Source organism: Phocoena phocoena, chromosome 13, assembly GCF_963924675.1.
Source record: "Phocoena phocoena chromosome 13, mPhoPho1.1, whole genome shotgun sequence".
Lineage (NCBI taxonomy): Eukaryota > Metazoa > Chordata > Mammalia > Artiodactyla > Phocoenidae > Phocoena > Phocoena phocoena.
The window spans coordinates 84,752,347-84,778,169 of record NC_089231.1 but is presented as its reverse complement, the minus strand read 5'-3'; the positions used below and the strand labels follow the sequence as shown (position 1 = coordinate 84,778,169).

At 59.0% G+C, this 25,823-nt stretch overlaps 1 protein-coding gene across 1 annotated transcript in view; it reads left to right on the top strand.

Annotated features, from left to right (window-relative positions):
* The window catches only part of NCOR2 (nuclear receptor corepressor 2), a 152,459-nt gene that overhangs the window by 56,583 nt on the left and 70,053 nt on the right, over positions 1-25,823 (top strand). The window contains exons 11-15 of the mRNA XM_065889541.1: positions 2,371-2,549; positions 6,011-6,065; positions 8,514-8,612; positions 22,253-22,374; positions 23,737-23,909. Of these exons, the coding sequence (XP_065745613.1) occupies positions 2,371-2,549; positions 6,011-6,065; positions 8,514-8,612; positions 22,253-22,374; positions 23,737-23,909 (628 nt within the window). The remainder of the gene's footprint in view (positions 1-2,370; positions 2,550-6,010; positions 6,066-8,513; positions 8,613-22,252; positions 22,375-23,736; positions 23,910-25,823) is intronic.

The window sequence follows — 25,823 nt, the reverse complement described above, 5'->3', positions numbered from 1 at the left end:
CACGGCGGGGAGGAAACAGGGGATAAGTACCCCCACCTCTCACTCCCCAGCCCCGCCCCCGTCTACTTGCAGTGCTTCCCATTGGTTGGGCCTGACCAGAAGCCAGAGGGCACGAGGGCCTGAGAGCTGTGGTTTCTAGGTCAGCCTCCCCGTGCCCAGAACTGGGGGCAGAGGGGGATTCCCATCTCACCAGCTGTTCACCAAGCCGGGGGCCTTCTGTCAGGAGTTCCCAGATGACCTTGTATCAGCCAGGTGACCCTGGCTGTGGTCACCAGAGCCCAGAGGTGAACAGGAAGCAGAAAGAGAAGGCGTTTGCTCCTGGGGCAGGGCTGGTGCTGGCCTGTCCCCTCCCAAGTCTTGTAGGTCAAGCATCTAATGTGCCAGTCCCCCCGCCCCACCCCCCCCCCCCATGTTCCCAACATCACAGTAGACAAGAAGGAGCCTCACAAGAGGAGGGGGCACATTCTTCCTCCCCGGGGCCTTGTGTCCGGGCAGAACTTTTGTCCAGATGGGAGGCACTGCGGCTCCAGCTCAGCGCAGTCATCTCTAGCTGCACGTGGCTATTTAAATGGAAATTAACGCAAATGAAATTAAAAATTCAGTTCCTCTGTGGCACCAGTCGCATCTCAGTTGCTCAGAAGCCACATGTGGTTAGTGGCCCCACGTTGGACAGAGCAGGCAGTAAACACCTGCGTCGCTGCAGAACGTTCTATCGGGTAGCACTGCTTAGGCCACTGAGTCTCACTTCGGACAGACTTGAGAGTCCTGGGGAGGGGCAGTCCGGCTTGAGCCGCCGTTTCCTAGGGCCCTGCCCCAGCAGTTCTGCTCTAGCCTATCTGGGGCGGAGCCCAGGAACCTGCATTTTCACCAGGCTGTTCACGTGAGTCTGATGCGGGTACATCAGACTCTCTGGCCGTTAAAAAAGAGCGTTCGTTTTAAAACTTCACGTGCTGTGTCCCTGTTTCGAACACCCCTCAGTCTGCAGAAAGCAGAGCTTGGAAATCCTTTGTCCTCACACCTGTGGGTTCGCTCGAGCTCCTGTCCCGCCGATGCTGTGGCCACGTACACGTCCCACAGGGGCACGTGGGAACAAGAGGAGGGCGGCCCTTTCCCGTGTGTTCCCTGCCTGATGCCGGCAGGGCGCCTGGCATCCCAGCTGGTTCAGTGTCCCCCTCCCTCCCACCCCGGCCCCCATCCCGCAGGCCCACTTCCGCAGGTCCTGGCCGCACAAGCACGCGGCCGCCAGCGTCCCCAGGGATGCTGAGGGACCAGCTTTCGCGGGTGATGGTTGGAAAGGGAGTTCAGGGCGGAAACTTCACCCCACCCAGCCCAGGCTGACCTGAGGTTCCCTGGGAGGGTGGGGAGGAGGGAACTGGGCGGGAACGATGCTCTCCGTCTGGGGGGAGCTTGCGGTAGGTAGTCGGTTGGGGAGAGGCAGCAGAGCAGGGGTGGGGTTCCTGCCAGGAGAAACCCTGCCTGGGCTCTGCCAGTGCTGTGTATCTCGGGCAGCCGAGGAGGTCGGGGAGGTGAGGGTGCTGGAGTCGGGGGTCAGGGCCCTGTCCCCGCTGCGCTTCCCTGCCCCTGTTGGGAATCCCCAGCACTGAATGGAGAGCCCAGATGTGGGACGTTGGGCAGCGGAGCCTTTGAACCGGCTGACCTTGGCCGGGCTGGACCCTCGCCTGCCTCCGGAGATGGGTAATTAATCGCCAGTAATGGGCTGGCTGCAGAGATTTGGGAAATGAGTCCAGCTGAGTGGCGGCTCACAGCCTCTTAATAGCCATCCTGATGCATTAGGAGCGAGCCCGCCCGACTCCTGCTGAGCACGGGGCTGGGCAGGCTTGGTCCCCAGTGGGCACGCTCCAGGACTGGGGGTGGGTGGCGGCCAAGGAAATGGTTCTGCAGCCTCCCCGGGCCCCCCCCAGAGCAAGGCAGCTCCCCACCCCCATCCCGCATGCCCTCTGAAGCTGGAGGGCCAGGCCCTGTCTCCTGAGGTAGTCCGGCCCAGCTGGGCTACACATCTTTCTTGCGGTATTTTATGGCACTTGCATTTCCAAATGGAAGATTCATTGCTCCCCTCTTTCTGCAGATAAGGTGGCTGCTGCTCTCTGCATTTAATTTAACAGCCCTGCCCACCGTAAACCTTTCTGGGGCCGCCTTTAAATTCTCCCTTCCCCTGCACGGGCTATTATTATTTTTTAACTCATCATCCGCTTTCTCTCTGGTTATGCGTTTCTCCTGTCTTGCCCGGAATATCCCTATCCTCTGCTCTTCACCTGGGTCCCCGGTGCTGGCGCAAGCACGCCTCCCCACCCTGTCCCCGCTGTCTTGTGCTTTCCAACCGGAGCCCTCTGCGTCTCCATTTCCCTCCAGAACCTGGAGAAGCAGATGCGCCAGCTGGCCGTGATCCCACCGATGCTGTACGACGCCGACCAGCAGCGGATCAAGTTCATCAACATGAACGGGCTCATGGACGACCCCATGAAGGTGTACAAAGACCGCCAGGTCATGAACTTGTGGAGCGAGCAGGAGAAGGAGACCTTCCGGGAGAAGTGAGTCCCCGTCACTGGGGGGCGGGCCTGGCCGGGCCACCCTCCCCTGTCCCGGGAAACCCGTCCTGTTGAGGCTTGTGTTGGCTTCCTAGGGCTGCCACGACACACGACCGCCAGCCGTGTGACTTTAAACAACAAGAATCTATCCTCACACAGTTCTGGGGGCTGGAAGTCCAAGATCCAGGTGTGGTCTGGGGTGGTTCCTTCTGAAGGCTCCAGGGGAGAGTCTGTCCCAGGTCTCGCACCTGGCTGGCACCTGCTGGTGGCTGGCGATCTTTGTCATCCCTCGGCCTGGAGATGGATCTCACCGTCTCATTGTGTCTTCACGTGGTCTTGTTTCCTGTGTGTCTCTGTGTGTCTTCTCCTTTTCCTATAAATTCACCAGTCACATTGGATTCAGGGCCCACCCTACTCCAGCATGACCTCATCTTAACTAATTATATCCTCAAAGGGCTCATTTCCAAATAAGGTCACCTTCTGAGGTGCTGGGAGGACATGATATTGGGGGGGACACTATTCAAACCAGTACAAAGTGTCAAGGCAGTTTTATGTGAAATGGGGCAGTGTGTATCAGAAGAACAAGGCAGGAGGACCTTCGAGGCTGGGCTGAAGCCTTGGGCAGGGTTATGTGGCTGGCCGGTGACTTTTCGGTTTTCATTTTACTTGGAAAGCGGCTATTTGTGGAGCGCATCCTTCATCACAGACACTGGACAGATGTTTTCTGGGGTTTGTGCATTTGTCTCCCTTATCCCTCATCACAGCGTTATCAGGCCATCCCTATTACGCACATGAGGAAACAGAGGCTCAGAGAGGTTAAGACACTTAACAAAGGTCACACAGCTTGCAAATGGTGGAGGCAGGATTCAGACTCCCCCAGCTTCGGGGCAAGGGCTCAGCTGCAATGGAGAGGCTTGTCGGGGGAGAGGGGGCTGTGGAGCCAGGGAGCAGGGTGGGGGGGTCTTTGGAAAGCAGAGGCAGGAACTGGATGCTAAGAGGTGAAGCTTGGGGCTTCTTCTAAACTGAAAGAGCAGAATGACTGTTTTGGGGAGACGAGTGAGGAACCAGATGGAGAAAGCGCTCCTTTCCCCCACCAGACTCAAAATGTGTGTCCCAGGGAGCCACATCCTGGGCACAGAGCGCCTCCTCAGGACCCAGGACCCCCATAAGGCAAGAGGGTGGGAAACTGAGGCGGAGGCCTCAGCGCTCAGCCAGGAGGGTGTGGGAGACTCAGCTGCGGGGCGTCCACGTTCACCTCCGCCTCCCGAGAAGGCCTCAGATTTTCTTCAAAAGAGGTGTCCCACGTTCTCCAGCCACCCACTGTGGGGCCAGGCCGCAGGGGCTGGGGCTGTCTCTGCCCTTTGCAGAGCTGGGTGGCCCCAAAGTGCCAGACTGGGCTTCAGGCACGGGGATGGCTCTGGGTCGTGGGCAAGGCTGGGGTGCATCAGCCAGGGCAGACACCAGGACTTGGAAATGCAGGAGGAGCGACTGAAGAGGATCTTGAGTGGAAAGTTTTTGTTTGTTTGTTTAAATGGCTTTTGATTATGGAAATTCTAAAACATACATAAAAACAGAGGGACGGTGTAATTCACCTTCGAGCGCCTAACACAGACGCAGCGACCTTCCACAGGAAATAGCGCTTTGGGGAGCAATTCCTGCCGTTTGTTTGGGGTTTACTGCTCAGAGACAGGAAACGCAGGTAGTTAGTGGCTCACTTCTAGGCCCTCACGGTCACAGACGTCAAATCAAGTCGTCCCGTATCTGGTGTTGTACAATTTAAAAACCAGTGAAGTGACTGTAGGATGGTCATGGATGCTAAGAATTACTTTTGTATTAGGTATTTAAATTCTTCCTGGTATGTTTGATATTTTATTTATTTATGCTTTCTTTTAAAAAAAAGAGGTTTCTGGGAATGCTTTCTGTGTTTTGGCCTTTCTGGATTTTTCATGTTGCTGTTCCGACCTAAGGATTTCACACTGTTAGTCCAGTAGCTGCAGAATGGGGGGCCCAGGCTGGGCTGATGTCTGCTGAGACCCAGTTTGGCACCTTGAGTCTTTCAAGGTCCTGGGTGACCTCTCGTTTTCAGCGGAACTGATAGCACTCAGGGCCTCGGAAGATCACGTGCTGGAGGCGTAGAGTTCCATCACTTACTGTTTTTGTGACTTCGAGCAGCCACTTCCCCTCCCTGAGCCTCAGTCTCCACGTCTGTAAAATGGGTGTAGCCTCAGTGCCTCCTCGCTTAGCCGTCTGGAGGTAACCAGTGTCAGAGTAAACTCTCAGGAAACATGGCAGAGGACCCAGGTGTAGGTTGGAGGGAGGTGGAACAGTTGACCTAAGAGATTCCCAAGTGTGCTTCTGGGTCTCCTGGGGCCCCATCTCTGCGTGGGGAAACCCCAAGGAAGGGATCTGTGGGGAAGGAAGTGTCACTGGGGCAGGGAGAGGGAGGAGAAGGGAAGACTGTCTGTCTGGAAAATCAGGGCGTTAGGCCGCCTCCAGCTTTAAGAGCTGCCCGAGGCAGGATCCCAGGCTGGGAAGCCTGCCTCTGACTCGCGGCTTCCTCTGGGAAAAGAGAAGAGGCCGCTCTGGCTTCTCCAGTGTCTGGTTGGGGAGCAGGGGAGGGACCCACTGGCCTCCTGCCCAGCCATCTGGAGGGCTGGGCAGGACCATCGCCAGCGCTGGCCCAGGCTCCCTCCGGCGGCGGCGGTGGGGGGGGGGGTGGGGGGACCCCGGGGCCCCTGCGTCCCCAGCAGACTCTCCTCTCCCCAGGGAGGCCGCAGGGCGGTGGCCCGTCTTGGGGACGGGCGGGCCGAGGCGCCACCCAGCATCCCCGGGGCCCCAGCAGCCGTGACCCACATCTCCGCCCCCGCTGTCCGCCTGCTCCTGTGGCCCTGACATTTCAGTCTGGCCCAGCTCTTTCCCAGTAATTCTCCCTGTTTCGCAGGAAGCCAGTTGGTGGGATGCCAGCTCCCCGCCACCCCTCCAGCTTGGGTCCCTTCCTTCCGCCTCCTGGGCCGGCTTGCCTGCCTCCTGGCGGGCACTCAAAGCCTCTGCTCTCACCTCTCAGGGTCCTGCCCTGCGACCTCGCCCGTGGCGGCCCCACGTGGGCCGGGCGAGGCCCAGCTTCCCAGGCCCAGCCGGAGACAGAAACAAAGGCAGAGTGTAAAAGGGGGGGAACCCCACCGAAGGGCTGCATGTCATGTCCTCATTTTTCCTGGAACCCGCCTCCAGCAGGACAAACAAATGTATTTTCAAAGGCGCTAAAACCAGTGACTCACTCCAAGGAACGCCCTCTCTTAGCCCTCCGTCCCGCCTGCCGCGGCCCTTCCCACACCCCCCTGGGCTTAATTGCTCCGAGCGGGGCGGTGCTGGGCCAGCGGAGATGGCAGGCGCCGGGGAGCTCGGCGGCAGCCCAGCTGGGCAGCCCTCCTCGGCCTGGTCTCAGGCCTGCCCTTCTCTCTCCGCAGATTCATGCAGCACCCCAAGAACTTCGGCCTGATCGCATCGTTCCTGGAGAGGAAGGTGAGTCTGCCCACCGGCCCAGCGCCACCCGCCCCGTTCCCCTCTGGGGGCCACTCCTGGGGGCAGCCGCTTGGGCTGGGCCGCAGGACCCTCCCTCCCTACCCACGAGGCCTCTGCCTGCTGGCCCCGTGCTCTCCTTGCTGTGTCAGACGGCACTTCCCTCCTTCCTCCCTCCTGGGAGCAGCAACCGCAGGCCCCGCCCCCTTCTCCCAGGGCGGAGCTCCAGGCTGGGAAACCCCAGGAGAGCTGTGTGCACCAGCTCCTCAGACGTGGCAGCAAGCGTCCTGGCAGACTGGACATGGGTTCTGGAAGCCGTGCCATGCCTGGCACCCTAATTAAGGCTTTATAGGCAAGAGTGGCAATCTTCCAGGGCGCTGGATGGAATGACTTATCTAGGTCCCTCTGATGGTCACTGTACCCTGACACCCCTGATGGGAAGCCAGGCGTGTGGCTGGTTTATCCTCATCCCCTTTTCGTGGAGCTGAGGCTTGAGCTCCGCCTTGACCCCACACCAAGCCTGGAGCGGTGCCTCTTTCTGCTCAGGCTCCCTGTTGGCAGGTGGACACAAAGCGTCCCAGGAAACGCTTTACGCCCCCTTTTGTGTACCCACGAGGCTAGGCTGGGCAGCGGCCGCAGCGGCCGCAGGTAGGAGGGAGCCGGTCTGGGGGGCTGGACGTGGCCCTGTGTCAGAGTCGCCCGCTGGACCCCAGCATCATCAGGGCGGAGCCAGACAAGCTTCCTGAAAAGGTTTACTTTCTGGGGCTGCTGTTCCGGGTGTTTAAAGCAGCGTTTCGCCGAATCTCGTCTCTCAGACGGGGTGTCTGCCCACTCCCGGCTTTGCAAATACCATGCTACCCGAGGCCTTGTGCTTCCTCGCTGGGGAGGGCGGTCGGAACCGGATCCAGGCGGGTATTTTAAAGGGTAACAGTTGTTCTCAGCATCTGCCCTCAATGAGCCGATACCCATAGAAGGAGGGAGATGGGGCAGCGTGGGGAAGCGAAATCTCTCCCGGCCTGAAAAACCAGTGTGGAGAAGCGAGCTCTATAAATAGCCTCTCCTCTGAGTTAGCGACAGCTTCTTACTAGGGGTGTGGACAACCCAGGAGGCTCCAGGTCGGGGCTCCCCGGAGACAGAAGCAGGGGTTTCAGAAATTGGCAGTTGAGCAGAGCTGTTTGAACGAGGGAATCAGAGGCCTCTACGCTGGAGAATAAACTTTACGGTGTTCTTTGGCTAAGAGGCAGCCCAAGCTGAGACTTTAAATAGAGCTTCCAGAAGGGTCTGAAGCCGGGGCTGCCAGCTGTGCCCTTGGGGATTGGCGGTTCCTGGTGGTAAGTGAGGCCAACGGCAGGGTGGGAGCTCGGTGGACTGGCCAGCCCGTGCCTGTCTGCAGGGCCAGCCCGTGGTCGCCCAGCACAGGAAGGCAGCCTCCTGAGTTGTTCGAGGGGAAGTCAGACACCCACATCCCCCAGTTTGCAGGTATTGGCATCTGATTATAAAATGTTTTCCTTAACCATTTTGCGGGCCATGCTTGTGGTCCGGTTGAACTTGGGAGCAGCCTCTGTTCACAGTCCATTCTAGGAAGTGGATGAGGACGCAGGGGGTTTGAGGCCCAGCCGTCCTCTGCACCCAGCGGCCCTCACGATTGCCCCTCAGAGGCCAGTTCCGGGCTTGGCACCAGCACCGAGCATCACAGAAACATTTTAACTTATCTCAGTAACAGCTGCTGGCATTGGCGAGCTGTCACCTGGTCTGGGCCCTGTGGCCGCAGGTGGCGGCACCGTCGTCTTCTGTCCTCCAGTTGCTCTCTGAGGACGATGCCCTCCTACTGGTCCCATTTGGATGAGGAGGTGGTGGGGTTCCAAGAGCGCCAGTCATTTGCTCAGCAAGTGGCGGTGCCAGGATTCAGACCCCCGTCCGCGGGGCAAAGACCAAAGCGGAGAAAAGGCATAAACGTCCCAAGAGACGAAGAGTTGCGTGGCGACATTAGGCTGGATGCACGAAGCTTGGAAGAGGTTACTCGGGCCCCTAAATGTTAGGGAGGAGCAATCTAGGGTGAGCGAACGGACCCGAGCTGGGGAGCCGGAGGCGTTGTTCTCTGGGGCTGGCATGGCAGGTGACAGCTTCGTCCTTAGGACTGCCAGTAGCACCAGCCACAATGCGAAGAGGTTAACACCTCTGCAGGGTGTGTTCTGTGGCCCTAAGTCCTTTCCACGTATGTGTATTAACTTACTTGGTCTTCATGACAACCCTGTGAAATACGTGCTGTTAGTACCCCTACTACACCGGTGAGAAAACCGAGGCCCAGAGAGGTTAGGTAAGCTGGCCAGGGTCATCCAGCCAGTACCTGGAGGAGGCAGGATTGGAACCCAGGCCTCTGGCTCCCGGCCTCCTGCTCTGACCGCCTTCACTGCACACGCCTCAGAGTTCTTTTCTCTCTCCATCCTGCAGACGGTGGCTGAGTGTGTCCTCTATTACTACCTGACCAAGAAGAATGAGAACTACAAGAGCCTGGTGAGGCGCAGCTACCGGCGCCGCGGCAAGGGCCAGGTGAGGAGGGGGCGGGGCGGGCTCCCGGGCGGGCTCCCGGCATGCTCGGGGGCAGCGTGCGGTGACATCTCCTCGTGTTTCTCAGCAGCGGGTCCCTCAGTTTGGGGACCGCCCTTCCGTGGCGGCTGGGAGACCCTCTCTGGGGGTGTTCCTCCTATCCTAGCAGCAGAGGAGAGACCTGGGAGAAATGGTCGCTTCCACCCTCAGCCTGGAAAATTCTAGAACTCCAGGCTTGGTGACCCTGTCACCATCCCTGTGGTGGATTAGGGTCGCATTCCCAGAGCAAGGGCCGGGCTTTCAGGATGACTTGGGCTGGTCTACAAACTTAACATTTAAAATTTAGAAAGAATTTTTGGTGTTTTGTCGTCATGCATACGTGAAAGAAAAAAACAGCCAGTACTTTAGAGTGCCGTTTTTCAGACATCAGTGCTTCGGGTGTGACTGAAGGACGATTTAAGTTAGAGCAGGACTTGGCAAACTGTGGCTCACGGGTGAGTCCAGCCTGTCACCTGTTTTTGTGAATAAAGTTTTATTGGCACCCAGCCATGCCCATTCGTTGACATATTACTGTGGCAGCTTTTCTGTTACGACAGCAGAGTTGAGTAGTCTTGACAGAAACTGCAAAGCCTGACATATTCACTATCTGGTCCTTTATAGAAAAAGTCTGCTGACCTCGAGTTAGACGAAAAGGGAATTCGTTTAAAAAAAGATTCTGTAAATTATGTTAAAGGTGAAGGGAGTCAGTGGCACACATTTTAGAGGGGGCTCGCGAGTGTTTTGGTGTCAGGGAGATGGAGGGAAGGGGAGGGATTTGGTTCACTTCCGGGCTGTCAAGAAGCAGCCCCAGAGCAGATGCTGGGACTACGGGGGTGAGAGGGGGAGTGGGCTTGTGCTGCAGGCGGAGGGATGTGGGCCAGAAGCTGCAGAAGCTCTGGGCGCTGCTGTTAGATGCCAGACTGGAGGGGGTTGGGGCAGGACCTTCCCTGGGGCCTCTGGCCTGGGACGAAGGCCGGGATTAGCATGTGCTGGGAGGACAGGACACAGAGGTTCTCTTAGGTGGGTGGTCCCTGTCATTGGCATCTTCCAGCCCAGACCCCCACCCCTACCCCAGGGCCACCGTCTTCCCTTCCCGAGGCTGGAGAGAGCCGGACCCTGAGGGCATCAAGTCCAGCCATCACCTGTGGGGTCCCAGTGTCCCCTGTGAAACCGTCACTCTATGATCAAGCCCCATAGCCTACGATGGGTTGGTCCACGCAGCTTCCTAGCCTGCATCCCGTGTCTCCTTTCTTGCTTTCTGGGAACTGTGCTTCAGGAGTACAGACCCACTTTTCTGTTGGCTAAGCCACATATAATTAAGGAAGCAAATCTGTTGACAGGAGAGTAAACCCCTCACTGCATTCTGCATGTCAGGCCAAGGTGATTGAGACTGAGCATTGGTTGTCGTTGGCCTGGATCGTTGAAGGGTGGCTGCGTTTGGTTTGTGGATAGGGTTTTCCTCTAGTTTTGTGCAGCCACCGTTGGCCAGCCTGCTCGCCCATCTAACAGATGTGTAAAACCGAGGCCTACTGGCTTGGCGCTATTCAGTTGTAAAGACCTAGCTGTGGCGTGTTAGAAGTTGAAGCGCATTTAGGAATTTGTCTAGACCGAGATGCAGAAACTCAAATAAATGCCGGGGCAGGGAGCATAAATGTGCCAGCATAAGAGGCAGTGCGGAGGGCATGCCGTGGACTGTGGCAAAATAAAGGGGGAGATAAAGGCCTCTAGATTGATTTTAAAAACGTTGTCAGCTGTTTGTTGAGCATCTCCTGTGTGCCAGTTCTCTTGCTCGTCTTCCCAGTGCCCCCCGACTCCCTGCCTTCGTGGGGGCCCTGTGGGTGGGCTCATGAGGGCCTTGCTGGTGGCTGGGCTGGGGGCTCTGGAGACGAAAGGGTTCTGAGTCAGATGGGGAGAGATTGGGCCATTCTCACCCTGTGCTGAGAGCCACATTTGTGTGGAGGGAGGCAGAGACTGTGTGCTGACGTCATTTAGGGAGGGGCTATCTCCAGATGAGTCCTGGGGAGTGGGGGGGCCGTTGGTGCCCCCTGCCCCTGGTCCTGGCTGCCATGCCTCCCACTTCACGGTGTTAATGCCTTGCTAGCTGACTCATCTGCCCGTCAGACATTTGTGGCTGACACGGGGGACTCTGTGCTCGTTGTCTAGACCAGGTGGTTCCGAGTCAGCATGTCGGTGGTCTGCCTGAGAGGCTCCATCGAGTAAGGGACCCCAAAGATGAGGTTGAGGAACAGCCTCTTGGGAGGACGAGGACAGAGGTGAGGGTGTCCTGGGCAGAGGGAACAGCAGGTGGAAAAGCGCCAGGACACGAGAGATTGCACAGTACCCTTAGAGTCTTAGGAGCAGGGGTCTCAAAACCTTCCAGGGTCTTACATGAATGAAGGGATGGAGAATCCATAGGAGGCAATAGGGAGTGGTGAGGCCCGGGGCTAACTAGAGAGCTTGTGCCTCATATCAGCTCCAGCTGACTCTTGACTACCTGGCCCTGTATTACCAGGTCGGATTTTTGATGATGAGCTGGAGATAGGGAATTATGTGAAGTTGCCTGACTTTTAAATCTTAGGTCGCGTAGGAACCAGTAACGACAAAGCACCGGACAGGCTGGGCAGCTCACATTTGCTCTCGAAATCTGTCCTCAGCCCTCAGTATAAGGCCTCTGGGCTGGAGTATGGTAAGGCTGAGGGAAGAAGTAGGGAGAGGATTATGTGACTAGGGACAGAGTCCAGGGAGTGTTTTATAGCAGAGGAGAAGCGTTGGCTTCGTATTTTCATCTGAGCTGTCCTGGGTCAGCTGTGGCGTCCACAATGCTGAGAGACGTGGGGCTTGTCTGGTGAGGTTTAACGGTCGGCTCAAGCTGGCGTCTCAGGCTGGGGCTCCCAGGATGGAGCAGGGATGCCTCTGTGCCCGGCCTCCTGCAGAAGGAGAGAAGAAGGCAGGGCACGAGGCCCCTGTCTCCTTGGGAGATGGGACGTATCTTTGGGGCTCTCCCCTCCCTCTCATCGGCTGTGGCTGCGAAGAGGTGCCATGTGGCCCGGGCCCTGCCGGGGACGGAAATTAACGCGCAAACCCTGGAAGGACTCCTGTACCAGGCAGATCCGCTGCCCTCACCACCGCCTGCCAGCCCTGTTCATAAATATGGAATAAGTGGGTCAACCCAAGTGTTGACTTTGTGGCCATAACTCTTCCCTCTGCCCCGTGACAGCAAAGTAAACGGCAGGCGCACCAGCCCCGCAGCCCCTCTTGGTAATTCAAGGTGCAGTTGCTGCAGCGGGCCTGCTGTGATAAAACCTGTGATCCTGCTGATAAATCTCCCAGTGAGACGGGTAGGGGTTCCCCAGCCTGGCACGGAGTGGGTGTGGGTGTATGTGCCTGGGCGCCTACACGTGGATGGACGGATGGGCACCGGCGGTGGCGGCCCCCCGTGGGCTGATACTGCGAGCAGATGGCGGTCGGGCGTGAGGCAGGCAGAGACCCTCTGCTCTGTGAAGCCGGAAAAGCCAGGTGGGAATGAGCCTGGAGAGCGATCCACCGTTGGGGGGGGGGGAGCAGTCAGCCTCCGAGGCATAGCAGGCGCCCAGGTGACAGCTCTGCTGTCCCATCCTTGTGTCCGATCCATCCTTGGCCCGCCTCTGGCAGCTCAGAACCCTGGGACAGGCTGTGATCCTCACGTGGTTCCCGTGGCTCCGGCCACGCCGAGGCTGAGGATGGCCACGCGGCACCGCTCAGCTTGTCAGCCCAACAGGTGCCCCTCGGATGGGCCCCTCCCGCTTCGCTTCTCTAAGGTTGACCCCCACTCACCTCCACAGAGGCGTCGGATGCACGACATTGTGTGGTCATGCAGTGGACAATTATTGAGTGCCTACTGCATGCCAGGGCTGTAAAGCTTCTCCTTCAGAGCCGCACGAGACCACGATCCTTCAGGAAGCTAGAGAGAGGGTGTCAGCCGAGCCCAGCTGTCTCAGCGTCTCACAGCCCGTCCCGATTAAGAGCCTCTGAGGTAGACGTGAGGTGGGACTTCCGAGGTGTCAGCGAGCGGGGCCCTTCTCCAGGCTGCCGCCTTGTAGAAGGTGCATTTCCTGAGTTGGCTAGACACGGCCCAGGGCCAGAGACAGAGGGCTACCCACCTGCCACCAGCACCCCTCCCCTGGTCATTCCTGCCATGGTGATGAGGGGAGGCTGTCTCGGGCTCCAGGCTCAGACCCCCAAGTCTGGGGAGGAGGGGAACCCACGGTGGGAAGTTATTCTCCCCAGGTCGTAGGCCTTCTACCTTCTCCCGATACCACCATCCACTCCAGATTGGCCGTGGCCAGTGTCCTTGGGCTGTGCCCTCCTGGGGTCCAGGGAGGGACGTGTCTCAGGCTGAGTTATGGACCCTGAGACGGAGCTGGCGTCCAGCTGAAGTTCTTGAACTTTCACCACGAGGATTTGTGAAAACACAGACTGCTGGGTGGCGCCCCTCAGTGGGGCTTGAGAATCTGCATTTCTAACAAGTGCCCTGGCAGTATTGCTGCCGAACCTCGGCCTTCGGGGTGTTTACTGGGGAGTCCCCACCTGCCAAGGAAGGGGAGGGAAGGGAGCAGAGTAGCAGAAGGGGCAACCGAGGCAGGGCACAGGCTCAACGGCAGCCTGGACCAACCCTGGGGGCGGTGCTCTGGCGCTGGAATGGCCCTTCCCAGGTGGGCAGAGGGGGCCAGGTCTTAGCCCAGGGGCCATAGAGGCTGAGGGCGTTCGTAGCGGCTGAGGCCCCTTCTAGAAAGGGACCTGGCCAGTCCATCCTGGGGACGAATCCTGCGTGTTTGCATATTTGCAAACTCCACTCTACGGCAGTCCTGACCTGGCCCAATGCTTAAGCGGAGTGGGCAGCAAGATGTCACCTCGTGTGTTCAGGGGACCCACGCCCCGTCGCGGCCTCACCACACCCTGTGCTGAGCCCCTTGTTCGTCATTGCTGTGGTTGCCTTTCGAAAGCGTGGATGATTAGGAAAGGGGATATAAAATTCCTGCATGAAAAGCGTCGGCCGTCTGGTGTGTCTGGTCTCAGACCCTCGATGACCCGAGAGGGCAAGGCCACCCTGGCGTCCTCTGCGTTGCTGCCTGGCCCTGCCGTGGCTGGGACACGTGTTGGCCATTTGGAGTGTCAGGATGCCCTTCTTGTTTAAGAGAGGATGCCACCCACTTTCCAGAAGCTTCCCCGTATTCTGACAGAGGGAGACGCAGGAATTCTAGCCCCCTCACGCCCACCCCCTGCCAGCCGTGCACACCTGGGCTTCGGCAGGAGGGGGCCGAGCCCTCACCTCCTGGACCCCAGCCCCCGAGATCCGGCTGTGAGTGGCTGGTGAGCGTGTGGGTGGTGCCCCAGCGTCCTCTCCTCGAGGTGAATCACCGGCCGAGCCGGGGGCCAGCTTGGAGCACCGGTGACGGCACAGCAGTTTATAGTTCATGATTCATGGATGGAGGGGCCACATTATCCCAGCTAATTGCAGCACTGGAACCCAGGAATGCTGCGGTCAGAAGTCGGCTTAACTATGCAAACTGTCGGGGAACCGAGGCTGTGAGGCCAGCGCGGCCCAGGCAGCACGGCCCAGCTCCGCAGCAGTGACCGGGGGCGGCCACGTGGCCCTCCTGGCGATGGGGGGGCCGTGCTGCGGAAGGGGCTGTCCCCGAGGGTGAGTGCCCCTGCTTCCATCCCCCAGGGTGATGCGGCCGCAGAGGGGAGGGGGCCCAGCTGGGAGCTGCGCCGGTTGGGATCTCCTCCTCGAGGCCACATGGGCTGTCTTCTCTTCCCACGGAGGTGGGCACGGGGACAGGGCGCCCAGCCTCCCACTCCTGGGGGGTCATGGGGGAAGTCCAGGGAGGTGGGGCCTGCTCCACCCCCACCTCTGGCCTGCAGGCCCCCTTCCCCCCATCCCTCCTGTCTCTGTCTGTGTCCCCCGCACCCACCCTCCTTCATCTTCCCTCCCCTCCCCCGCCCCCCTCCCAACTCCCTGCCGAAGGACAGGTGACCTTGTTCCCAGTTGCTCTGTACTCCAGAGACTCCCGCGCCTCAGGCAGCTTGCACAGGGGACAGCGTGACCGGAAGGCATTCCAGGCCAGGGCTGGCCAAGCGCAGCCCCCGGGGGGAGGGGCAGCCACCGTGCAGTCAGTGCCGGTTCCCAGACCCTGGCTGCCCCCCTGGGCCGGTGAAATCTGCGGAGGGGCAGCGTAGCAGGCCCCAGACTGGGCTGAGCTTGTGCCTGCCTGCTGGGTGAGCGCGAGCGTGCTTGCCCCAAACCGCCACCCCGGCCGGGTGGGCCTCCAGCTTGGGGGTCAGTTGGACTTTCCCGGGCCGCCCAGGCCTGAGGGAGGCAGCCGCTTCCGCTCCGCTGGGGACGGGATTGTGTCCAGATTTAGGGCTTCAGCAAGCAGATGTCCCTAATTCCCTGCCCAGTTTTGTGCTAAGTGGGCAGGGACCTATGGGAGGCTCGTCTAGGCCCACAGTCTCCCAGACACATCCCGGGGGACGCAGTTCTCAGGAAGGCCAGGCCCCAGGGACCCAGCAAGCTGGGCTGCCATTTTGGGAGACCAGAGACACGGCCTTCTCATGGGCTGTGATGCAGTGGCGGGGGAGACCCAGCTCCCCGTCGGCACCATCTGAGGCGCACCACACCAAAGGGACAGGAGGACGTGGAAAATGTGAGTGTGAATCAGTCAGACCCCAGGAGGCGAGAGGCTGTGTGGGGCTGACAGACCTCCCATCCAAGCGTTTTGAGCTCGGCTGCCAAGAATCAGGAAATAGTTACCAGAAGAGCAGCATTCGTGTGGCCTGGGCCAGCTCCGGCCACAACAGGAGGGGGCCCCGGGGGAGGGCAGGCAGTGACCAAGTTCCATTCTGTTTTGTCCTTCCATCACAACGTCACCATTCTAGGTGATGCTCCAGTGAACAGGACAGACGAGGTCCCCAGAGCTGTCACGTCCACGTGGGAGACGGACAGTGCACAAGTAAATTAGCGTGGTTCTTTCAGGTGGTAGCAATGGTTACAGACTACCGGTAAGCTGGGGTCAGGAGGCGGTTGACAGGAGAGAGGACAGCTTTTAGGGAGCAGACTCTGAAGGCTTCTCGGAGGAGGGATCCTTTGGGCTCCGACCTCAGCGATAAGAAGGAACTGGTCAGGCAGAGCTGGAGGGAGAATCTCCCAGGCAGAGGACACAGTGAGTGCAAAGGCCCTGTGGCAGGAACAAGTGTGGCATCTTGCAGGAGGAGAAGGTGGGGATTAGGGAGGTAGGTGAGGTGGGCAGGGGGTAGATCGCCCAGCCTTGTGCCGTAGACCACTGATTTTATTCCAAGGAGCAGGACAGGATCTACTGACAGTAAAACAGAGCCTTAGCTGCCTCAAGCAGCCATCTCCTTGCAGGCAGAACAGACGTCATGGGCGAGGGTGCTGAACGTTGCTCAGGTTCTGGGGACACGTCTGTGTGCAGTGGAGCGCTGGTGAGTGTCTAACAGCCAGCTTTCAGGGGGCGAAGCCCCAACTGTAGCGTGTGCCAATTACCATGGTGTAAATGCTCCCATCATGCTGATTCCAAGCTACCCGCTGAACGTGGAATTGGGAAGGGGGCGTGCATAGCGCCTCGGGGGACGGGACCATATCCTACTTCTGCCGTGTGGATGCAGTGGCGTACGAGAGCACAGATAACAGCCAAATGGAGTCAAGTAATTGGGAAGGGATGCATTTTGAGTACTTAACTGCCATTGTTTTTATGATAATTTCTTTAATTGTAAAGTTGTGCGTTTCCATTTTTAATAATGGCTGTTTTTAACAACTAACCTGCAAAATTCATGGAAACTGAAGTCTGCACTTGTGAGCTGGTACGCGCTGGCCCAACACACCTATATCTGTGTGTCTTATAAAGGACTCCCTTCACGGGCCAAGGCGGCATCCCCTGCCTGCCTTTTCCTTCCAGGAAGACACGTGAACTAGATCAGAATGGTGGGGGCCGAATGTCAGAGAGGGGCTGCCAGCAACAGAAAACTCTTGTGTCTTGGTCCTGACCCCTGACCCCACTCCTCCCACCAACCTTGGGCTCCTGCGATCTCCCTTCCGCCACTGCCAAGAGATAGGGTGTCTCGAGGGCAGCCCCCACCTGGATTTGCTCACTGGAGGCACTTGGCACGTAGTACATGCTCAGCAGAGTGTTTGTTGAATGAATGAGTGAGATTGTGCCGCAGTCGGTGTTGGTGGGTGTCAGGAAGGTCTCATCAGGCATTTTGAGGACCCGTCGTCATCTGAGCCCTAAACCTCACCAGCTCCTCCCTGGATGGTTGGTACCACCTTTTTGCTGGACTCTTTCCTCTCATTCCTGGAACCAGTGGTCACCCCTTGACCCGCTGCCGCATCGCCCTAAAACACGGCGTGGAACACATCAATCCTGCCCACCCTCCACCTTCTGACAAAAGCCCTCAGTGGCTGTGCACAGCTGTCAGGGCACCTCCCGCATTTCTGAGCACGGGTGTTAAAGCCAGTCCAGCTCTGCAGCCAAGTCCAGTATGTCATTCTGTAAGGACCGTGGGCGATTTCACGTCGGCATGCTTTTGCCTGAAGAAGTCCCCTCCCTGAAACGTCCCCTCTCATCCTTCTCCGCCAAAAGCCTTTGGAGGTTCAGCTCGGAGGCCTCCTACCTCATCCCCGCTGGTCAGGACGAATCACTGTCACACCTGCCATGTGCTGGGCCTTTTTAAAGTTTTCTCGTCCCAGCAGCCTCCATCGGTCCTGTCCTAGCTCCGGAAGGTTGGGGACTGTATTTTCTGTGAGCGTGCTTGTGGAGGGAATGAACAGTTTGGCTTAAATGGGGGTGAAGAGGGGCCTGTGATTCCCCAGGGTGAGAGACAGAGCACCTGCCTGTAGGATCTTGCTAGGAAATGCTGTGTGACCTTTGGCGGGTTAACCTCTCTGTGTCTTTGTATGCTCTTCTATAAAACAGAGATAATGCCAGCGTTGTTGGGAGGATTTTATTAACTGCAGGTATCAAATGAGGAGGAGAAAGCCTCGTCACATGTTCGTGGTACTTCATCAGCATTTGTTGTTTTTATTCATATCGTTTTCTGCACGGCTCCCAGCCAGTCTGGGGCTTCAGCACAGAGCACGCTCAGTCTGTCCAGCACTCAGCGCTCCGGAAGTAGGGGTCCCTCGGGGATTTGAACTGATGGCTCTGGCTAACCATAGATCCGGACAGGTTTTCCTCAGAGCTGTGCTGTGGTTTGGGAGGGACGTTCACAACCGAGCACTGGGCACGAAGCCCATTGTCGGCGTGACCGATGGCATGTCTGGAAAGCAAAGGTGAACCTCATCCTGAGCTCCGGAATCATTTGAGACAGTGGAGTCTGGCTTCTGGTTCTTCTCTCGTGTCCACAGGCATCCGCTCTGCCCGTGGCAGGGGTCCTGGACGTGTTTTGTGAAACAGGGACCCCCGGTAGCCTTGCTCCTCACGCTGTCGTCCGGCAACCAACAGTATCTGGTGTCCCTGGGAGCTACCTAGAAATAGAGGGTCTCAGGCCTGCCCCAGACCCACGGAGTGGGAATCTGCATTTTCCCAATATCCCCAGGTGGTTCGTGTATGCATTTCAGCTTGAACAGTGCTAGTCGGTAGCAGAGGTGGGCACACTATGGCCTGCAGGCCAAATCTGGCCCCCCACCTGTGTTTGTAAACAGTTTTGTTGGCATGTAGCCATGCTCACTTGTTTACACTTTGGCTGTTTTCAAGCTACAAACGGCAGAGTCAGTTGTTGCAAAAGAGACCGATGGACCGATGGCCCTAAAGGGTCTACCATCTAGCTCTTACAGAAAGTTGGCTGGCTCCTTGTCTTATGCTCTGGTCGTCAAACTTGGCTGCCCATGGCAATAACCTGGGAACTAAACACGCTGATTCCGGCCTCTCACCCTGAGATTCTGATGCGACTGGTGTGGGTGGGTCCTGGGCGTCGGGACTTCCCAGAGCTCCTCAGGTGATCTGTGTGTGCAGTTGTGAGAACAGTGGCTTTAAATTGCCCATGAAACCCAGCAAGTGCCGTTCTGCAATCCGCGACGGGCCTGAGATCAGCAGTGGAGCCCTAGTACGTGTGAATCGTCCCTGAGTTAGCCGTGGCTGTATCTGCTGTCCTCTGACGTCGAAGGCTTTCAGGGACAGAGGCGGCTGACCGGGGCCTGGCAGTTGGACCTCCCTCTCGCGCCGTCAACCTCCCAGAGTGAGCAGAGCATCCCCACGACAGCCGCTCACCTCCTGTGCCCACCAGGAGGCCAGGCAGGTGGTCACCATTATGCCTGACGGTCCCTCCCAGTGGAAACCACGTTTAAGACCAGGACTGACCTGGGGTTTCTCCCTTTCATCCTTTTCCACTCGCATCACTCAGCTCGGGGCACACGGACACCTCTCCAGAGGGAGGTGGAGTTCAGGCCCCAGGAAACCGGGAGCCCGTCCATGGGGTTCTGTGCCACGGCTCCAGGGTGGCTCTGAAGTCGCTGCACCCACTTCTCCCAGAGGGTGACGTGTGGGAGTCGCCTGCCCCTGCCCTGGAGTGTCAGGGAGAAGAAGGTCACGGGGTCTGACACTGGGATCGCGCACCTGGGTGGGACGCAACCGACGGGAATAATGACCAGGTTCTAGAGCTGACTAGGTCTTTGGACCCTCCTCACGAGACTGGGTGGAGGCAGGTGGAGGGGATGGAGATGGCAGGAGGGAGAGAGGCCTGGGTGTAACCAGGGTCAACTCAGGCTCTGGGTTTGAATCCTGGCGTTGCCGTTTCCCAGCTTTGGCAGTGCCTCAGTTTCCTCTTCTGTAAAATGGGAACAAGATGGGGGTTGGTAAAGGAGATGAGGGAGTACATAGAACATGTGCCCGGCACATGGCACTTGGAGCTTTTTTATTATTAATGCTGTGAAGTGGGTGATTATTCAGGGGAGGGGGTCGTTATGGGCTGGCCCAGGCCCAGATCGGGACTCGAGGAATCTTGCAAGGGGGACAGGGTAGGCTAGGCAGAAAGGGGCAGGCATCCCCATAGCGCCCCCATCTGAGGCCCAAGATGCTGACCAGGGTGTGGAGTTGGGTGAGACTCTCAGCGGGGCCTTGGCCACGACAAGATCACACCTGCTCCCGACTCTGAGACCCCCTTTTCCCTCGCTCTGAGATGGTGCAGCTTTGCCAGTCTGAACCTCAGTTTCTTCCTCTGCAGAATGGGAGCAGTGATCACTGCCCTTTTCCACCTGAGGCAGGCTAAGGGCAGTAAGTGGAATAGTATTGATATCTGCAAGGCGCTCGGCGTGCTGTGGGGGCGGAGCAGCCCCCCGGACGACCCCCAGGTCACTGTTACTGCTGGTTTTGTCATCTTTGCCTTTATCCTCAGGACTGCAGAGGGGCTGGGAGCAGCTGGTCAATAGACCGTGCACAGCGCAGTGTAGGGCGTGTAGGAAGCTCTTGGGAAATGCTGGCATCTTCCGCAGTGGGGCTTCTTGAGGATTTGGAGGGGGACGGCGGCAGGAAGGCCCTGGGCAGGAGGGCGCAGGTGCAGACTCGCTGGGCAGCAGCCCTGGTCAGCCGTGCTGGCCGTGCCGGGGGCAGACAGTGGCCTGCTTGGCGGCCCAAGGATGAGATTCCAGGGGGCCTGGAGACCCCACCGGCCTGGACCCAGGGGACAATAACAGCTGCTCCAGGAGGGAAGCCTGGAGGCGGCTGCTGGGAGGGACAGCAGGTAAAGCTTTGGAGTGAGGCTGCAGCCCAGCTGGGTGTTCTTGGCACCAACGGTGGTCTTAGGAGACGTCACGCTCCCTGCCGTTGGAAAGCCCCGGCCCTGCCCTTTCTGGCCCTGGGCGTCAGGTTCCTGGGTGTGCAGAAGCCGGGCATGTCTCACTGGTGGCCACAGCAGCCATTGCCGAGCAGCCCCCTGGGAGGGGGAACCCTCCTCAGTCGGCTGTGCCATCTCCCCCGGCTCTGGGTCCTGGTCCCTGGTCCCCCTCGTCTACTCCGCCCCAGCTACCATCTGCGGGGCCAGCTCCGGCAGAGGCTCCACATGTCAGGGGTGAGAGGCGGCCACAGCTCCCTGGCTATTGGAAGTATAGTGTTTCAGGGTTTGGGGTGGTGGTGAGGGACAGGCTAGTTCAAGGACACTGGGCCACGCGTCGGGAATTGACAGCAACATAGCAGGGGGTAGAGGGAGGCTGTTCCCCCCCTCCAGCCCCTCCTCTTACAGAATAGAGAGAAGGGGGCAGACCTGAGCCAGGAGGTTCCCGGGTGGACACTGCTGCAGCCTCGGGAAGCCCATGGTTCCCCGTGAATGTGCAGGCCCGCGCTGTGTGCCCCGGCGTCCACAGAATGCCTGTAGCTGGCCCCTGTGTTCAGCCACATCGTGAGCCATAGATTAAAGCTGCAGAGAGGGGCAGGGGGGGATTGGTGGTGGTGAGGTCACAGGCCAGGGCAGCCTGTGCCAGGGACTGGCTTGCGTTCCTGGTGTGGAGGAAAGATGGGGAGAAAGGGAACCGGGAACCCTCGAACCCCACCCTTACTTTCCCCGTGGGCTTTGGTTTCTTTCTCCTTGGTTGGAGAATTGGTGTGACCACGCCCCTCGGTACACACTGAAAGGCTTTGCGGCGTGTTTGTTTTCATTTCACTTGGCTCATCTTTTCCAAGGGATGGAAAGATGGTCTGGTTTGGCAGCTGCCCGCAAGGAGGACTTCGAGGTGGCCAAGAGAATCAGTGTGTGCCTTAAGAGAAATCAGGCTGGACAGAAAGGGTGACGGTGTGGGGAGGAGCTCCCACTCCCCCCCACCCCATCTCGGTGAGGGCAGTGTCAGCAGCCTGGTGCCAGCACCTGTCCCGCCCACTTGGGAAGGAGATGGAAGGAACAGGCCTGCGGGGGTTGGGGGAGGGTGGCTGGTTTTGCTGTGAGCCCCTTTGATCTCTCCTGTCCAGCGGGGCCTGCTCTTTTCCCCTCTGAGGGCTGACTGATGTGAGAGGAAGAACAGGCCCACGGCAGCAAAAGTGGACCCTCATCATAGCAGCAACCATCCTCACATGGGCTCCCGGGGACCTGGGGACAACACTTCCATCTGCCCATTTTACAGACGTGGAGACTGAGGCTTAGAGAGATGGCCTGAGCTTTGTCAGGGTCAGGCAGGCTGGGGCATCAGGGTGTGACCCAGGTTTCCCCATGTTCACCGTGCTCTTGCCTGAAGCTGACCAGGGCCCCCTCCCTCCTGCCTTGGGGGCTTCCGCCCCACGTAAATACTGGTGCCAGATGCCAGCTCTGTAAGGGGCCTCTCAGTTCAGCTTCCCCGCCCCTGGCTGAGGGGTCGGCACGATTTCAGGGGGAAGAATCAGAGCACAGAGAGGTCAAGACCCTCATCCAAGGTCACACAGTCACCAAGTGAAAGAGGCCAGGCGTCTGACACTAGCACTTTCTATACCTCACCCCGTGACTCCTGCCTCCCCCCAGTGCCCGGGGGTTTCTGCCCAGCTCACACCGTGGGAGGGTGCTGGGTTCCCAGCCAAGCTCAGCCCAGGTGCGGAGGCTCACCTGTCTCACTGTTTTCCTCGCCCCCGCCCCCGCCCTCCCCTGGGGCCCAGCAGCAGCAGCAGCAGATGCCCCGCAGCGGCCAGGAGGAGAAGGAGGACAAGGAGAAGGAGAAGGAGGCCGAGAAGGAGGACGAGAAGCCGGACGTGGAGGATGGCAAGGAGGAGCTGATCAAGTAAGGCCGGCGGCCGCCCGGCAGGGGCCCAGCCGCGCCCCCCGGGTGGGGGGGCATGAACGGGCCGTGGACGGCCCCCTGGAAGGGTGTGCGCGGAGGTGGCATCTACAGATCGCCTGCCTCCAGGGGGAGGCACTTTGTGCCCCGCCTGTGCCCGACAGCCCCCCTTCCGGAAGCCCGCTCTTCTCTCCTCCCGCCCGCCCGCCCTTTCTTTCTCGAAGCCTCTGGAGACCTCAGAGACTGAGAGCTCATTTGAGCTCCACTCCTGAGTGAATAAATCCAGGCAGTGACTCTGGAACTCCTTGCCTCCTCCCTCCTCGGCCGAGTCTCCTGAGATGCTGGGGGCGGGAGGGGGGGTCAGAGGCGCTCGCCGCTCACCGGAGGAAGGACTAGGTATGCAGGCAGGCGGCGGGCCTCACCTTTAGAATGATCGCTGTCGTGTGAGTTCTTGCAGACCAAGGCACAGCCTCGCCTCGGGGTGGGGGGGCCCCCCACCGGCAGCCTCCCGTGCCTGCCAGGGGCGGGAGCACAGCCAGCTGGAGATTCACTCCGAGGAAGGGGGGGCAGCGGGCACGGCTTATCGCCAGGTACCTGGAGTGGGCTCAGGAATGTGGCTTCTGAGAGCATCTGGCTTGTTACCCCTTGTCTCCCAGACGCTCCTGCGAGGCCCTTCAGGAAGATGAATGGAAGGCGGAGGTGATAAATCTGAGAGGCCCCGCAGTAGAGTCTCCTGAGTCGGCTTCTGAGAAAGTCCCAGCCCCAGTTATAGAGGTCACATGCTCCCCACACGCCTGGCTCGGCCTGCATAAGACCGGCAGGAAACTTTCCTCTTGCGTTTTCTGCAGGACACAGTGGTCCGTGATAATACGGAAGGCAAAGTCAGTGTCGTTTACAGGGCCCCTTGGGGGACGTCTCCTCTTTGGGGAGTTAAAGTGGCCTGAAGATTGTACCAGCCTGCACCCCCCCCCCCCCCATGCCGTTAATCCAGTAATCTTGCAGACAGAGAGCAGAGAGCATCTCTGTTTGGTGAATAAAATGGCCTTGCAGATAGCCACCAGCCCACACCCCTACTTGGTGAATAAAATAGCCAGTCGGTTAACTCCCAGCCCACATCCCTGTTAGGAGAGTAAAGCAGACAACAGCTACCAGTTCACACCTCCCTTTTCAAAACTAAGATGGCATTGCAGACTGCTACCAGCCAGCCCTCGCCCCAAGCTTTTTCCCTCTTTCCTACCCTCTGATTAGTAGAAAATCGCTGGCAGCCAGCACTCATCTTGCTAAGGAAAAGCAGGTCTCTTGAAACTGCCACCTAGGTTCCCGGCACTGGTGAAACCATCCCTGTCTCTCCTCCCTGGCCTTTAGGGAGAAGACGGATGACACCTCTGGGGAAGACAACGATGAGAAGGAGGCAGTGGCCTCCAAAGGCCGCAAAACCGCCAACAGCCAGGGAAGACGCAAAGGCCGCATCACCCGCTCAATGGCCAATGAGGCCAACAGCGAGGAGGCCATCACCCCGCAGCAGAGCGCCGAGCTGGGTGAGTCTCGGGCTGGAGAAGGGGCGCCGCAAGCACAGCAGGCTCAGAATCCCAGCACTAGCTGCACACTCGCTGTGTGACCTGGGGCGAGTTCCTTAACCTCTCCGTGCCTCAGTGGCCTCATCGGCACTGCGGTTGCCCGTAATGCCTGTAACCGTGGGGTGAGCGTTTTAGTGACTTTGTGTGTAGGAAGGGCCTAGAACAGTGCCTGGAGCATGGGAAAGTCTCACTGGCTGTCAGCCGTGATTATTCCAGAGCTGGAGAGTTCACATAAAATTCCAGATCACCAATTTGGTTTTGTTTTTCACTCAGGAAATCTGGCCTTGGGACTTCCCTGGTGGTCCAGTGGTTAGGCCTCTGCTCTTTCAGTGCCAAGGGCCTGGGTTCAATCCCTGGTCGGGGAGCTAAGATCCCGCAAGCCACCGAAAAACCACCCCTTTTTGCGGGATCTTAGTTCCCTGACCAGGGATTGAACCCATGCCCCCTGCAGTGGAAGTGTGGAGTCTTAACCACTGGACCACCAGGGAATTCCCTGTACCTTCATTTCTGTGGGCCTCAGTTTCTCCTTCTGCTCAGTGGGTGCCCACCCCCAGGTGCTCTGAGCCTCACGCCCTACCCAAGGGGGGAAACAAAAGAGAGAAGAATTGAGTAGCAGTTCCCAAGTTCGGCCACAGGGGGGCAGCCGGTGTGTGCTTGCTGTCTGTAGCGTTTTGGCCGTTTGGGGCCTGCCCTCCGGCATGTGCGGGAACCCGGACCCGTGGCCTGAGTGTTCAGGCTGAGGCCCCAGCCACCTGGATGGCTTCCCGGGATGGGAGTTGATGGAGGTGATGTTCCCTGTCTCACAGACGCCCGCCTCGTCCACACCCAGGGTTTGTGCCAGGCACCTCTTCCTTCTCCCTGTTCCCGGGAGGTCATTGGTACCCGTTTCATACATGCGCTGTTTGAACCTTAGAGAAGGGATGTTGCCTCTGTAAAGTCCCAGTCAGTTGGGGTTCAAAGCCAGCCCGCTGGCCACAAACCCCGTGCAGCTCCTGTGGGCTGGTGCTGGAGTGCCTGGAGACCCAGGGCAGGAGGGTTCCCTTCAGGAGGGGAGGCACTGGCACACCTGACTTCCGGGGAAGCTCTCCCGGACCCCAGGCTGACGCTGGGGCCGGATGGTGGAGTGGAAAACACAGCCCCTGGCCCTCTGATGGGCACCTCCCACCCCAGGCTCCACTTCCACAGCCTGCCTCTGGGGGTGCCGTGGGAGGGAAGGGGAAAGCTGGCCATGCATGGTAGCAGGGGGCGGGGAAGCTGCCCGAACTTCCCTCTGATGGTCAGCGGCCTCTACCAAGTGCATACTCTGTGCCTAGCGCGGTTCCAGGCACTGAGTCCGTGACGCTGACGTCCCTCACGCTTGCCGCCCTCGCGCCATCTTAAGCGACTTTCAGGGAAGAACGAGGGCTCACGTGTAGGGGAACTTGGAGGAGAGGCTCAGAAACAGCCACAGCAGACACTCGGCTAACTCCCCCGACTCCAAGGCAGCTGTGTTCCTTCTCAGTAACACGAGCAGCCCCATCCTCGTACCGCATGAGTCAGGGGAGAATATAGTAATCACCCTGTAGAGCAGGGCCCTCCCGCAGGGGACAGGCGGCCATGTCTGGAACCGCTTTTGATTGTCCCAGTTGGAGTGGGGGATCCTGGCACCTAATGGGTAGAGGCCAGGGATGCTGCTCCACACCCGCAATGCCCAGGGCAGCCCTCACGACAGAGGGTCACCCGGCCCCAGTGGGTCCATGCGCAGATGAGGTTCCTGCCCATCACGTCCCTCCTCCTCTCCCGCCGCCTTCATGTGGTCACCATGCTCCCAGCCGAGTGCATACAGAGGCAGCTCAGGGTCCAGGCCCTGGATCGCCTCAGCGTTCCCCTCTGTAA